This window comes from Protopterus annectens, chromosome 4.part0 (genome assembly GCF_019279795.1).
Source record: "Protopterus annectens isolate FY-2018-M chromosome 4.part0, PAN1.0, whole genome shotgun sequence".
Classification (NCBI taxonomy): Eukaryota; Metazoa; Chordata; order Ceratodontiformes; family Protopteridae; genus Protopterus; species Protopterus annectens.
In genome coordinates this window covers 1,449,272,580-1,449,288,757 of record NC_056733.1, presented here as the reverse complement: position 1 = coordinate 1,449,288,757, position 16,178 = coordinate 1,449,272,580, and the positions used below count along the sequence as shown (strand labels likewise).

The 16,178-nt window shown below is 38.3% G+C and overlaps 1 protein-coding gene across 5 annotated transcripts in view; it reads right to left on the bottom strand.

Moving 5' to 3' along the window:
- The window catches only part of UIMC1 (ubiquitin interaction motif containing 1), a 2,105,680-nt gene that overhangs the window by 306,108 nt on the left and 1,783,394 nt on the right, over positions 1-16,178 (bottom strand). For all 5 annotated transcript variants that reach the window (XM_044069293.1, XM_044069294.1, XM_044069292.1 and 2 more), the window contains one exon: positions 13,454-13,517. In XM_044069293.1, the coding sequence (XP_043925228.1) occupies positions 13,454-13,517 (64 nt within the window). The remainder of the gene's footprint in view (positions 1-13,453; positions 13,518-16,178) is intronic.

The following is a 16,178-nucleotide window of genomic DNA, read 5'->3' as shown; positions in this document are numbered from 1 at the left end:
TATATAGCCAAATGTGATAGGTGTACTGCGTATTATGTTGGGAAAACAGAGAGGGCCTTCAAAAAAAGAATGTATGATCACTCATTGTATTAAAAAGAAAGACGTTAACAATGCGTTATACAGGCACATAGAGAGATATGGAGACCAACATAGATTTAAATTTATGATTATTGATCATATTAATCCGGATTCTATGGGGGGAAACATGAAGGAACTATTGAGTTATAAAGAAATTTGGTGGCAGTTATACACCGACGCAGCCACGTTTCCTGGATTAAATGACACCATAGCAACTAAACCCTTGTTGTTTAATAAATAACAAAAACAATAAATGTATACAAAAAATTGTTCTAGGACTACAAACAATAAAAAGTTCACATTGTTTAGTTATTACACGTTTCAAATCAACATGAGGTTAAGAGTAAATTTAGTTTTTAACAAGATATGATTTTGTAAATTAATGGCATTAAGTATATATATTTTTTAAATTAATGTTTTTTAAATTAATGTTATTTAGAATATTTTTAGATTTTTCACATATATTTATATATTTATATATTAAGTAGTTAAAACATTTTGTAATAAATATTTATATTTATTATTATAATATCAGTATATTTATAATTTATTTATAACAATTGTTTATATTAATTAATTGGAAGTAACTATTTATACAAACATTGATCCATTTTAATTGTTGTGTAATAAAGTACATTTTAAAGAAGTAGATGCAACACTAACAATAACACAAACATAGTTTTGAATATAGCACATATTTTTTAAAAACTCAACAATCTATGAAATATTCACCAGTAAGCACACAAACACCCATCGTAAACATTTTATTGAATGCAAAAATTAGAGTATTATTATTTACAAATTAATACAGTCAACTATATTAACAGTTTTATAAATTAACAACCAGTGTTTAGGACCTAGTTTTTTTAAAAATCACTTATGATCTAGGTAGTAGCATTTTTTTAACTTTAGTAACATTACAAGGAAGGAGATACAATTGAAAAGGGCATATTTAGATAAGTGTGCAAGTGACGAACATGACATGTCACTGTATCAAAGGCAAAGGTTTTAGGTATAGATAGTATATACTAACTGTAGTAATTGATTAGTAGGAGTATGTTTTATCATTTGTTAAGTTTGTTTAGTTTATATGTTATGTAGTGGCACTTTAAATGAAAGAAGCTCTTTGGATTAAATTCGCGCCAAAAAGGTTATTTAAAATGGCGTACGCATTATTCATTTGAGTTCTGAAGAAGCCTAAGTGTTATAGGTGAAAGCGCTTAACTCATATGGATTTGTATCACTATTTATGTCATTTGCTTCAATAAACGTTCTTGTGGTCGTACAATACTGTGTTTCCTCTATTAGTTCGAGAGAAGATAGCACAGTATTTATTATTTACTAACAGTTCTTCCTCGCAACTTTTTTTTGGTTCAATAATTATATTAAAGAAATACATTCTGCAAAAAAGAAAAGAGAAGTAGTATTAGAAGAGTTTAGAAGTCACTTTCATGAAATTAATCAAGCCACACAACAAATTCAAACACAAGATAACATAAGAGATTATATTAACAAAAATATATATAACAAACTAAACAAACAACAAATAGAAGTTATTGATAAACAAATTACTTTATCAGATATACAAAGTCAAATAAGTAAGCTTAAACTAAACAAAGCTCCAGGTAACGATGGAATTATTCCTGAAATATATACGATAATGCCCAAAATGGCTATTTCCTTACTACACAAAGTATATAATTCGGCCCAAAATGATAATATTACACCCCCATCCTGGAAATATACATTTATATCCCCTATTTTAAAATCAAATAAAGACCCAAAATTCTGCTCCTCATACAGACCAATACATTTACTGAATATCGATTAAAAGATGTTTACGAATATATTCTTAACGACTGAAGAAATTCTTACCCCACTTAATGGACGAAGACCAGACAGGATTTATAACTAACAGAAGTACTTTTGATAATATAAAAACGAACCCTAGCTATTACAGACTTCTCACAAAGGAAGAAAAGGAACTTATCATTAATTAGTTTTGATATTAATGCGGCCTTTGATTCTATTAACTGGATCTACCTATTTACTCTTTTGGAATGCTTACATTTTTCACATAGTTTTATTAATCTTCTAAAACATTTATATGAAGAAACTTATGCATATATCAAAATAGGGTCATATATTTCCAATAAAATATCTATTACAAAAGGCACCGAACAAGGATGTCCTCTCTCTCCTCTACTATTTACTTTGATCATGGAACCCTGGGCAAATGAAATAAGAAACAATAAAGAAATAGAGGGTTTGGAAATGAATAAAGACAATATAGCCAAAATCCAGCTGCTTGCAGATGATGTTCTTATCACCACAAAGGAAATTACTCCTCATTCATGTCATTATATGAATCCATTAAAACATTTGAAATGATGTCTGGTCTATCATTCAATGACAATAAAACAAAAATTCTACCCATATATCCCAATAATAAAAAAATAAAAAAAGAGGATGATAGGAAATAATACATATCACATTTCTAACACAGATCAAATCACATATCTTGGAATCATTCTTGTCAAAGACATTAAATCAATAATTCAATTAAACTATAACAAATATTTACAAAATATCCAAGAATTATTTTCAGACTGGAATACAATATTTACTACTGAAGACTAACCATTATAAAAATGATAATTCTACCTAAAATGTTATACATAATACAATCCATTCAAATTATACCCTCAAAAAGGTTTATAAATAAACTAAACACTTTAATTCTAAGATTCTTTTGGTCACAAAAAAACCTAGAATTACTATTAATCAACATACTAACAGCTGGAAGAATGGTGGAATAGCTTTCCCAGATTTAAATCTCTATTCGATTTCCACTATAATCAGATCAATTTCTCAGCTCTTAGATATAACCTATTTAGCTAAATGGAAATCTTTATGGGAAGTATCAGCTATGAAACTTATGAGACCAACAACATATCAACTAGAATTCATAAACACACCTTTTATATGGATCTTAAAAGAATATTTTATCACACATACTAATCCTAATCATACTGCCAGTTACATACATAATATTATAATTAACTTTAGAAACTTTATATATAAACATGCTAAATATAAAGACTATTTTTTTTATTTCCTATAGCATTATACACAAGAGACTTTTGTTACTCAGATATTAACAAAATTTCTCAACTGAAAAACAATGAACTCAAGTACTGGCTCCAGCTAACTTATGAATACAAGACTAGTTCAATGGATCATATTATACAGGAATATACACTTAATCCCTCATGGTTTGACATACAAACACTTATATATTGATAATAAGCTGAAACTAGCTTCACCAATTAGCAAACATGACACCAAGATATTATTACAATTTCTTCAATCAACATTATTACACCAGCATACATATTCAGGTAGTCTCTCCTTTATTTATAGACTTTTAAGAGAAGAAACATTTTCTTGCACACATAACTACTGGAGTTATTATAGTTTAATTACTCATAATTCCCCAAGTGAGCAAAATAAGGTTAATATGTTACAATCAGCTGGGAAAACATTTTCTCTGAAAAGGAAGATTTACACATGGAGATTCATGAATAGATCCTTTTATACACCACAAACAATGGACAAAATCAATAAAAAACAGAACATCTGTAATAGATGCAACTCTAATGTAGATATTAACTGAGCACATATGTTTTTTTGACTGTCCAACCTTAAATATCTTTTGAAATAAAGTAAATGACTTTTTACAACCACTTTTTTCAGACTTCATATTGAATAAATCATTAATCATATTTAATACACCTGTTCCACAATGTGTTAGGAAAACCAAATACTTATTACTATGGACTATATTGGCAGTGGCTAGAAAGATCATAACAAAAAAATTGGATTTCAAAACATCCTCCTACATTCTCTGAGTTTACTAATTTATTAAAAGAAGTTAGTCATTTACAGATAACAACCATAACCTCTAGAACATCTAGAAAGACATATGAACATCATTTATGGGTTAACTTACAAAATATGTTGGAAAAAAATGATCATTTTGCATAAAGGTAATTGACTTTCCTTGTCATTCATGAGAACAAGTTACAAAAGAAAGGTTATAGTGTATGTTAATGTATAAACACTGGATGTCTATGTACATACTTTAGTTTGTTTGCTTTGTTATTCGTATATTCATATTTAAATGCTATAAATACATGTTATCAATATGTAAATCTATAATGTAAATTCTTCTATATGTCTATGTGAATGTTTTCATTATAATGAAAATCAATAAAACTGTTTAAAAAATTAGTTTATAACACTCAAGAATAACAAAAACATATGACAGTCATACACAATTGCTCAGAAAATAACCCATCATTAGACAGAATAAAATATTACTTGCATTACTGGTCTGTAACCTGGTACAATCATAGAGAACTCACATTAGCAAAGTAAAAAACTGGAACATTGTCTGGAGAATAAAACCTGGATTAATAACAATTAAATGCGTAAAAATGAATAAAACTTAAGATATGCTGAGTAAACAGTCAAATATGCTACTTAGATATGTTAACCTTCTATGTAAAATTCATGACCGATTTCATTAACATGTTAAAAATATTGTTAAAAATAATATATTAAATAAACATTTACAAATTAAAATGTTAAATAATATATTAAATTCCTACCTAAAATTCCTAATTAAAATATTAAGTACTGAAATGCTTTTATTAAATTTAATTAGGGTCAAACAGTCTGTAGTCAACTGCCCAATAAATATCCTCAAAGGCAATAAATGTAAATTTCAATATGAAAGTGTACCAAATTGCATTGGGGTCAAACTGTCCTGCTTCCTGATGGGAGATGGAGCCAGAATTACCCTCATCTGGATCTGATCTCTGAGGAATTTCATCATCCTATCCACTCTTCAGCCTGAGGCAAGCTCCTGGAGGACCTGCGTGAGGAGCTAGTAGATGGTGACCTGGAGTGTTTACATGAAGACACTTGGAAAAATGGAGAAAGGAGTCTAATACATAGGTTAGTACTAAGCTAACTGCTCTTGTGGGACATTTTAAGCCTAGTCAATTGCCCCATATGAGAATCAAATCCTGTACCTTGTGTCTGTAAGGTAAACACCTTAACCATTATACCAGTCGCCCAACCCTAATAGGTATCTGATACGGCGTACAATGAGGCAACCTGATCCAAGGAGATTTCATTTTTGTAGTAGTAGGATTCATGGCTGTCTGATCCAATTTCCTCAAAATTTTTGACACAGCTGAAGATGTTGAAGGGTCCGGAGACCTCTTCCTGGTATCTTTGTCTTTAGAAGCAGAGTCAGACTTCCTTTGTCTGATTTCTTGGAGGGGGTTTGAGCTCCAGTTGAAAGTGGAGGAGGAGGAAGAAGGCCCTTCAAAGCTAGTTTGTTCTGTATGTTAGTAAATGCCCTGGCATTGAATCCACCACAGATGGAACATCCGAATCTAAATGAGTAGCACCTAAGCAACAGTAGCATTTCTGTGGGCATCTGAATTGGACAATTTGTAACACAGTAAAAGCATTTATTGAAACTGAATGGCTTGTCTGCCATACCAGAGACCAAAGAGTTCTAGTTCAAAAGGAAAGGCAAAAGAAATATATTTTATTTTTCTAATTTTATTTATTTATATTTTAACAAGAAAACTACCAACAATGACAGTAAGATGTACCCTGAAATGAGTAGAAAGGGACAAAGGGGAAGAAAAAGGAAAGCTGAAGTACCAACAATGGTACTAGAAAGAAATATGGAAGGTTCTGCATAAGTTAAAAAAAAAGACCTGACAAGTAGATGCAAGTGAGAAAACTCTGAATTAAGGAAGGAAGGTGAAGATGGTTACGGGATAGCTTGTTGAAAACTCACTGGTTTATATTAAATTTCACTCTGCAGTGCGAGAACAAATGGATCTGCATCTATAGTGACATGGCGGCAAATGAGATCTGCAGTGTGTTAGGCTGGCAGAGCATTATGCAAAAAGAGAAGAGTTGGATATAAGGATGTGGGAGAAGCAGATGAGTCGGAGCAGACAGCCATTACTTGCGGAATGGATGAAAATGACATCATCAAATCAACTTTTTAGCACAAAAGTAAAAAAGTGACACTCATTTAAAAGAAACGAAAAATCATGTGGCAGTCATTAAAAACACTTTTTCACAGCTTTAAAATTATTACTTTATAGGAAATTAATAGTTTATGCCATAAAAGTAAACTGGAAGTTTTTTCTCCTGAAGAGAACTCATCTGCCCAGCAATGAAATAGTGTTAGCCAACAGTCGATCCTCAAAACCCACTATGGAGTACTCTCTTCAGTGGCAGGAAAGATATGAAGAGCTTTGCACACAAACCTTTAGATGGATCAGCTCAAGATGACCTATAGTTTGGGCATGTAGAAGATGGCTTGAAACTTTGAAAGCTAGTTGCAAACAGCTTAGGCTACTGCAGCAGTGACTCATATAAAGAACATTTAGAAATGTTATTGTTAAGAAGACGCTTGGCAGGTGATGAACCACAGCTTGAATTGGAAGAATTCTGTTGTAAGTGAGCTTGTCTATGGTGTCCAGATGTCATCCAATGAACAGACTCTGTGCAAGTTCCGGCTGCAATTAATCCTTACTGAAACGCCTAAGGACAGAAAATGTTGGAGTATGTAATTCCTTGTGTAGAGTCTAGGAGACAGTCATCTAAGATCTAGAATGGGCCAGAAGTCCTTGACTTTCTTGGGAACCAAAAAGAATCCTGAATAAACCACAAACCCTCTCCAGCCTGGTAACCGCTCTCTGATGCTTCTTCTAAATAGAAAGTTTGAAATTCCTGCCTTTACAGCCTGCTTCTGGTGAAGTGGAACGTCTCTAAGGGGTGTAGAGGATGGCTTGGACAAATGGGAAAAGGGAATTATGCAGCTTTTGGATACTCTCTTCCTGCCTCAGTTATCCTGTGGGATGGCCATGCAAGCATCTTGGACTGCCCCTAGAGTGGAAAATTCAGGCAAGCTTCTTATGACTCTGCTGCCAATTGATGCCTTGATTTTGTGAAGTACCTCTGAGCCTGGGGTGGCATCCATTTAAGGGGACCCCTGCAACTATTTGCAGGATTCCCAGTCTTGAAACTGGTCAAAGGACTGTGGCTGTGAGCTTTTAGGCCACAAGTTCTCAGGACTCTTCTGATTCCCCGAAAAGGATCTCTGGGAGACTGTGAACTTGTACTTGATTCCCTCTATAGGCAATGTCTTGCCCTGTTGCCTCCTTTTTACCAGTTTCACCTTCATCTGATGTCCGAAAACTTAGAATCTTTGAAAGGGTTGTGTGTGTGATGGATGCCATAAAGTTCTCTATAAAGTAACAAAGCCTAAGCCAGGCAAACAGACTCACTGCAATGCTTGTCCTGGCTGCTCTAGGCACTCTTATCAACCACAGTATGCAACTAGAGAAATGGGAGAGTACAAAAGTTAAGCATGGCGACACCTTTGCTTCTAGTTGTATGGTGTTACAGGTTTTCTTACCATGTCCATTGGTTCATAGGTAGGTACTAGGCTATCGGTCCAAGGGCCTACGAAAGCCTAGCCAGCAAGGTTCCATAGCTTACGCCACCCAAGAAAGTTATTCTCCTGTGCCACTGTCAAGCAGAGACACAGAAGTGATCCCCGGGGTGTATTTCCTATTTCCCATCCACTCATCAAGATTTTTCATGAAGAGTGCTAATGAAGAACTTTGCTTGACATAGATGGGTAGCGTGTTCCAGAGTACAGGAAGTCTCTGGGACAGGAATCTATTCCTCCAGCATGTCCTGTTTATTGTGGTGACAAGGTTTAGGTCCCTAGAGTGTGTAGCTCGGAGGGATTGGGATTTCTTTAGGTGTAGCATGTCCAACAGCTCTGAGTATGACATAGCTTTATATGTTAGGCAAAGATCACCTCAGAGTAGGCGATATGCTATGGAGTAAAGCTGGAGTTTTTTGAGGCGGTCAACGTAGGGCATTTGTTTGAGGCCAGTAATCCTCTTTGTGAGGTACTTCTGTGGCCTTTCCAGCTGCTGCAGATGTCTTGTGAGGTACATTCCAAAAGGGGCGCTGTACTCTATAATGGGTCTAATGAGTGACGAGTAGAGAGGAACAATGACCTATTTTTTCCTGGATGAGAACCCTTTTATGATCAGGTGTGCCACGTAGAAGGACTTCCTGACTACTGTGGCGATGTGACTATCAAAGGAGAGACTACTGTCCACCTGGGTCCCAAGGTCTCTTATCACACATTCGGTGTTAAGTAGATTGCTGCCTATCTGGTAGTCCATGGGTACAGAGTTTTTACCAAAGGGGATGACACTGCACTTTTTGGCACTGAGCTTGAGGCCATGGCTCTGACATCAGGCATCTGTCTCAGTGAGGCCCTTCTGTAAGATGTCCACATCATTTGAGGACTTGACTATGGCTCCTAGTTTGCAGTCATCTGCGAACTTCATTAGCCAGAGGCCTTCTGTGTTAGCCTGTACTTCAGAGAAGTAGACACCAAACAGAAGAGGTCCCAGGACGGAACCTTGTGGTACTCCACTTGTCACTGCTTTAAGGTCAGATTTAGAGTCTGCAACTTTTACAGTGTGGGTTCTGTCAGTGAGCCAGCTGGCAACCCATCTTGTGATGTAGGGATTTATACCTAGTTTAGTGAGTTTAGCTATAATTCCAGAATGGGGGACAGTGTTGAAAGCCTTGGCGAGGTCAAGACAGGCTGTGTGAGCCACCTTACCCTCACCCATGGCTTTGGTGACTGCCTCAAAGAAGTCGATCAGGTTCAGGAGGCATGATCTGCCTTTCACAAACCCGAACTGGGTGGGATCCAGAGTCTGGAGGTTACCAATGTCTTTGTTTATGAGTTCCATGATGATACGCTCCATGGCCTTGCAGACCAGGCTCGTCAGGCTAATAGGTCGATAATTGCCAGGATCAGTGGTGGCTCCCCCTTTGTGGAGTGGGATAACTGTTGCTGTGCGCCATTCAGTGGGCACAAAACCTGATGCGAGGCTATTATTGAACATGGTGCTTAAGTGGGGAGCCAGTTTGTTCTGAAGTTCGTGTAAAACGCAGCCAGGGATGTTGTCCGGTCCCATGGATGCTATATTTTTGGCTTTAGAGTGTGCAGCTTTTACCTGCGTAGTTGTGATTACAGGGACTCTGCATTCTTCCTGTATAGATAAGGGCCCTTTAGGGGGTGAGAAGGGGGTAAAGTTAGCACTGAACCTATCTGCCAGGATATTGGCAATATCAGTTGGTTCTGTAATTTTCATGCCTTTGTGCTGTAACTCAGAGCAGATCTGGGTGTTGCCATCTAGATTCTTGACATAGCTATAGAATGCTTTGTGGTTGTCCTTGGATTTAGTGGCGATTTTGTTTTCGTAGCTAGCTTTGAAGGATCTTATAAAGGATCTCAGCTTCTTACTGAGGCTGACCAGGGAGCTCCTCCACTCATGGGATTTTACTCTCTTTTGCAACAGTTTCTTCCTTCTGTTGTACAGTTTGTTTATGGCAGGGGACCACCAGATTGGCTTCCTTTTTTTGGAGGATAGTGTCTTGGTTCTGTTTGGGATAGCACGATCCATGCACTCGTGTAAGTGCATATAGAGTGCATTTGTGTAGGATTCAGCAGTTATAACTGTATTGTCCATCTGCATGGGTGTCATGAAGTCCACCACTTCTGTCTTAAGAAGCATGAAGTTGACTTTGAAGAAATTTTTTACTGTGGTTTCCTTAATGGGGGATGGGGGGTGGGATGTGGATATCAAGGGTGATAAGCTTATGGTTGGATCAGACCAATGAGGAGTTGACTTCAGGTGTGGAACACCAGTCACTCATGTTGGTAATGACTAGGTCTAGGATATTGTTGCCCCTGGTGGGGGTGTGGATACACTGATCTAGGGCATTGGAGTTTATGAATTCCAGAAAGAATTGAGCTAAGGAGTTGGTACACGAGTAGTTTTCCCAGTTAATGGTGGGGTAGTTGAAGTCGCCCATTATTAGGGTGTTTGGTTGAACCCTAATATTTTCCAGTACATCAAGAAAAGAGGAGTGAGAATCCTGGGGCATGGTGGGGGATCTGTAGCAAGCTACAATTTGGATTGCAGTTTTGCCCAGAGTTAGTTGCACTTGGATAATCTCAAATGCATTATGTTGAGCCAATGGGATAGCAGAAAATTTAAGCATGGCGACACCTTTGCTTCTAGTTGTATGTGAGTATCTGGTGTCACAGGTTTTCGTACCATGTCCAGAGCTTGTTCAACTAACTTATGCTGGAAACAATTCATGTGCATCAGGTAGTTTAAGGCTTGCATGGAAAAAGAACCCAATGTGAAAGTATGCTTTACCACTTTGTCCATAGGCTAGAATCCTTATCAGATGGATGGACAGCCAGCATGCCTTCACAAGGATCTCTCTTGGTCGCCACCACCACTAAATCACAAAGTGGACACTTATTCCAAAATGGTCAGTCCTTAGGAGGGAAAAACATCTTGTTAAGCTTCTTCGGAATGGGTCACCCACACTGGGTTCCCATCAAGACCACTCTATGACAAAGACAAACATGAGATCTTGTAGGAGGACCCACCCATGGTGTAGAAAAGGCAGTTAGAAAAGCCTCAATTAGGACTTCCTCAATGGTGGAGGGGGTCTATGCGCCAAGTACCCATCTGTCTCATTAATTCCAAACTTTTCACAAATTTGGCGTCATCTGGAGGGCATTGTGGGGATTCCTTCCCCTCATCAAAGTCTGAATCTGGGGGATAAGAGACTTCAAGTTGGGAGTCTATGTGCCTCCTCTTTCATGTTCTTGCCTTGGGTACTTCATCTGAATGGCTACGGGACAGGTCAGGCACCAAAGGTTGCCTTCCTTTCAGGCTCTCTGAAACTCTCCGAGGAAGGAGTGCACGATCAGTGTCCAAAGCTCTAGACTGCTGGGTGACAAGGGGCATAGGCAAAGTCAGTGGTGATTCTGTTCTGTCTTATCATTTGGACATAGCAGTCGATCCCATCAAGACTTTGAAAACCAAAGTAAAACCAAAGGGAGCCAATGAAGTTGGCACTGAAGCTGATCTCTGTAGCAAATTAATCAATGCCCATGATGGCCCAGTACTGAGGGACATCGATCAAGAAGCCACCCCCAGATTTGCAGCTGGCTTTGGCACTGAAAGATTGATCATCAAAGTGTTAGAGAAGGTGAATGGCTCTGATGGGTTCAGCACTGACGTTGATGCCATTCATCCACTGTCTAATCTCTCTGAATACAGAGTGGCCCGGGGTCGACAGCAATGGTACTAAGGGGAGTTGATGCCAAAGGATTCAGTCCTCTTGGTGTAAACACAGAATGCACCTGTAAAACAGCTTACTTCAAGAACTCCTGGTGGTAAACTCAGGCCTGGGGAAACAGCAAACATTGCTGATATACACTCTAAATACAGAGTGGAACAGTATGATAACCATCTCAATCTGAGTTATGATGAATGCACTCATCATGCCCTTCAAATTGTACTGTGTGGAGGGACTCCTGGTAGATGTTATCAAGCTGGTAGAAAGGGCAGAGAAAGACCTAGGTTCTTAATATTTTGATAGCTTCTTCTCCAAGGAAACAGGTGGTCGAGCTCCCTGAAGGGATAACTGAGCTGAAGCATATTAAGCATCCATCATCAGAAACTGTACCAGGTTTTGTTTGTGGAAAGACACACCAGAAGACTGTTGGGGACTATCCTTTACTTCACACCTGCTAACAGTGGTCTGGTATCTACAGTCAGCAAGCAGGAAACTGATCCTGCCATCCTAGCAGCCCCATTCACATGAAAGCCAGACCATAAGGTTGCTAATGGTAGCAGCCAAGGGTGCTTGTGTGTGTGTGTGTGTGTGTGTGTGTGTATTCCACACACCGAATGTTACACTGTACGCTACAGATCACTTTGAAATTGTCATAAATGAGTAATAATTGAACACAGTCAAAGGAAAAATGGATAATGGAAACCTGTGTTTCCCAAACCGTCCAAAGCCAAGGACACCCTTGTCTAAGGAATGGACGATCATGTAAGTAGGGTTCCTCTTCACAGCTACACCTGATAACAGTAGCATTGAGCTTGGAAGCTTCCATTAGAAGAAACACACACTAAAAAATGGAAAACATGGACAGCTTAGCAGCATACTGTGTCAGGGTGTTCCTAAGCAAGCATGCTTTGTAATGCCCATAAAAATTGTGCAAAGATGGGACCAGCTAGAAGAACTTCAGCAACCTTCACTGATAAAAGATCATAACTGAAAGAGCCTCATAAGCATCACTTAGACAATCTCCTCAAATCTAGGATTCGCAGAAGGTGGAAGTGAAAGAAAATATTTCCTTCTCACCCATGTCTTCAAATACAAGAACCCAAACCCAAGGGTTCCAAATATTTAGTCATAGCCAGGCTTTTAATTAGCATCAAGACAGCCTGAAGTATAAGAGCAAAAGGAGTGAGTGAGTGGGAAGCATGAACGGAACCAATGTGGAGCTTGATAATATCACAAAACAGACATGGATGAAGGTAAAAAACAAAAAGCCTGCAGTAAAGATCTAGGCAGTGAAAGACCTACTTCCCTGGAATATTGTACCAAGGATGTGATTCCTATGAATACTAAGATGGTAGATGGACCAAAACCTGTACCAGCAAATGCTTAGAGGGCAGACATCTGTACAAAAGGCTGCCAAGCAGGACTAATGCCTACTTTTTGTGAACTAGCAGTTCATTTGTAGGGTAAACTGTGGTCTACAAAGCAGGCACTTTTTTGGGGGGTAATACCTGGAAAGCTGACATTAGCGGGGAAGACTGTAAGTGTAAGCCAGTGTCAAAACCTTACTGGGTTTCTTCTCCACAGATGCTTGATGGGCAATAATAAGCCACAAACTGATGTGGAACTGGGAATGGAGAAAGGAAAGGCAAAAACAGGGAAGTTGTAGAAGGTGACAAAAATGTGATTCACAAATTAGGAGGGCATCAACCACCATGGCAGTGAGCTCATTTTCAATGAAAACAGACAATTTAATATGGCTTTTGTCTTTTTTTTTTTTTTGTCATGAAGGAGACTGTGACATTTTCTCTGATCTACCTTTTTCCTTTGGAAAAAAATTAATAAAACTCAAAATACTCACTATCTTTCACTCTCCAACACGTTCCTAGTTTAGTTTCCAAAAATAATTTCTTATTACACCATTCTTAGCATTTTCCTACACAAATATGGTGGTATGGGCTCCTCAAAGTTTTCTTTCCAGCTGTCTTTATATGTCAATAATATACATAGGTCATGTGTAATGTCCTATACGTTTGTAGATCTCAGAAAAGTAGCTCTCTGGAATTCACCTCACCTGTAGTCTGTGATTCTGACTGTTCCAGCACCCTTAGGAGTCTTCCATCATTCTCTGCACTTCTCTGTGAAAGAAAGCACACCACGCATATTATCTGATCTAAAAAATATCAGACCTTTAAAAGAGCAATATACCACAGCTGGCTTAAAGGAACTGTGAACTCCCAATAAAAACTGATACTTAGCTCAAATTATGCATCAGATGTTAACTTTATGTAATGCAATAATGACTGAACAAATAAAGAAATAGTGACACCTTATCAGGGAAGTACGGGTACGTCAGGGTACTCACTATAACAGGTGTTAAAGTAACATGATTACTGCTGCAGTGTCTTTGTTAAAAAAATAAGTTATGTACTTAACATAACTTTTCATCTCTGTTGACCAGTTTCATTCTTCCTCAACAAGTAGATTTGGATCTCAACCATCGGATCCGACTCGGCTGTTGCTAAAGCTCGTGGTAACCAAATCCCATGAGCTTCTACCTTACCCATAATGCACCTTCCCCATATACCTCAGATCTTGCTTGCCACTCGTCAGACAGTAAAGATGAAAGTGTTTAATGGAGAAGCCATATCAAGAAGGCATACATAAAGATAACAAACAGGTATCATGTAAACACTCGTTCCTCCAGAAGTCTTGGGATTGGTGGGAGGGGAGTGGAGGAAGAATGAAAATGGACAACGCAAGTGGAACATTATGGTAAGTATATAACCTCTTTATCTGATGTTGTCAATTGTTATTCTATTCTCAGCAAGTGGAACAGTGTCCCAAGCTATTTGTGTCCAGGGTGGACTCGAAGGACATTCTGGAGCACCACAGAACCAAATGATGCCCTGCCTCTGCAGACCAGATCCAACTTGTAATGAGTTACAAAGATATGGGGAGTAACCCAAGTTGCTGCTGCCATTTATCATCCATGGACATTCTTGTCTGAAAAACTGTGGAAGTCGCCATGGATCTAGTGGAATGAGCTTTCAAGGAATGTGGAAGAGTAACACCAAGTTTAGTATAAATGAAGGATACGCAATTTGTCAACCACTTTGATAACGTAACTTTAGAAAATGGTTTTCCCAGAATTGGTTCATAAAATGAAATTAACAATTTGTCAGCTTTTCTGAGTTTCTCAGTGTTATGCAAATAAAAGCATAAATATTTATGAACATCTAGTAAGTGCAAGATATAGTCTTCTTTGTTTGTAAACTTAGGGAAGAACATTGGCAAGTTAATAACTTGATTTATATTGGATTCTGACATCACCTTAGGCAGAAAAGAGGGAATGGTATGTAAGGTTACTCTATCGTTGTGGAAAATTAAGTATGGGGTTTACAGGATAATGTTTGAATCTCACAAATTCTTCTTGTAGAAGTAATAGCAACCAAGAAAATTGTCTTCCATGTCAGATATTTCAGGTCACATGTAGCTGCTGGTTCAAAAGAGGATTGTGTGAGAGACTGCAGTACCAGATTTAAATCCCATGGAGGGGTAGGATCTTTAAAAGTAGGCCTTAGGAGGACAGTACCTTTTAAGAAACCCTTGCTCAATCTGAGAGGAGCAATAGAGAAGCCATTAAATCCAATGTGATAAATGGAAATTGCTGCCAATTGCACTTTAACTGTTGAGGAACTAGCACCGTTTAGAAATAAATGTGCTAGAAAGTCCAAAATGTAATTAATAAGGGCTGAAAAAGGGTCATAGTTGTGCTGTTGTGCCCAAATAACAAACCTGTTCCATTTACTAGAATATATCTTCCTTGTTGAGGTCTTATGGGAAGATAAAATTATACTGCAAACAGGTGATGAGAGCATGGATTGTCTGGCTATTACTGGAATTGGAGAAGTCAAGCAGTCAGCTTGAGGTTTGGGATATCAGGATGTGTTGTAAGTGTCAGGTTATACAGGAGGTCTGGAGTCGGATCTAAGGCCCACAGAGGTTGAACCAGGTGAGGCCAAAGGAAGGGAAAACAAATTTGTCAAGGACAATAGGATGCAATGAGGGTTACTTTGCTCTTCCATCTGGCAGCTTCCTGTAGAAATTTCAGAATAAGGGAATTGGTGGATAAGCACAGTGAAGACCGGGGGGGGGGGGGGGGGGGCAATCGTGGAGTACAGCATCTCTCGGTGACTTCCTCTGTGGGTGAATTAAGGCAAAGGGGTTGCTGCACTTGTTGTTTAGGGGAGAGGCAAAGAGATCACAGCAAGGCTGACCCCCACTGATGGAAAACCTCATCTGCCACCATTTCGTTAAGAAGAATGCACCTGCTCAGTTTGTCTATCACAGTGGATTTCCCCAGAATGTGCATTGTTACTAGAAAGTGTTTGGAAGATATCATCTATTGCCAGACACGGAGAGCTTCTCAACACAATGGGTAGGATCTGGTTCCCCCCTTGTTTGTTTATGTACCATACAGCTGACATTGCTGTCTGAATCTCAATTGTCACAGAGGGGAGAAAAACCTGAAATGCCCGCAATGCTAAGAGCACCACACTCATCTCCACAGCATTTATGGGCAAACTGGCCTCCTCAGGGGACTACATGCCCTGGACTGTCCTTCTCAGATAGTCTCCCCCACCCTATGTGGGAAGCATCCATGGTCACTATGACCTTGGGCTGTGTTGGGGAATGAAAGGACATCCTTGAAGCATTTGGTCAGATTAAATCCACCAACTCAGGTCTCTTTTGCAGCTCTGGGTAATTCTCATCTGGTATCACATTGGTTGATAAAG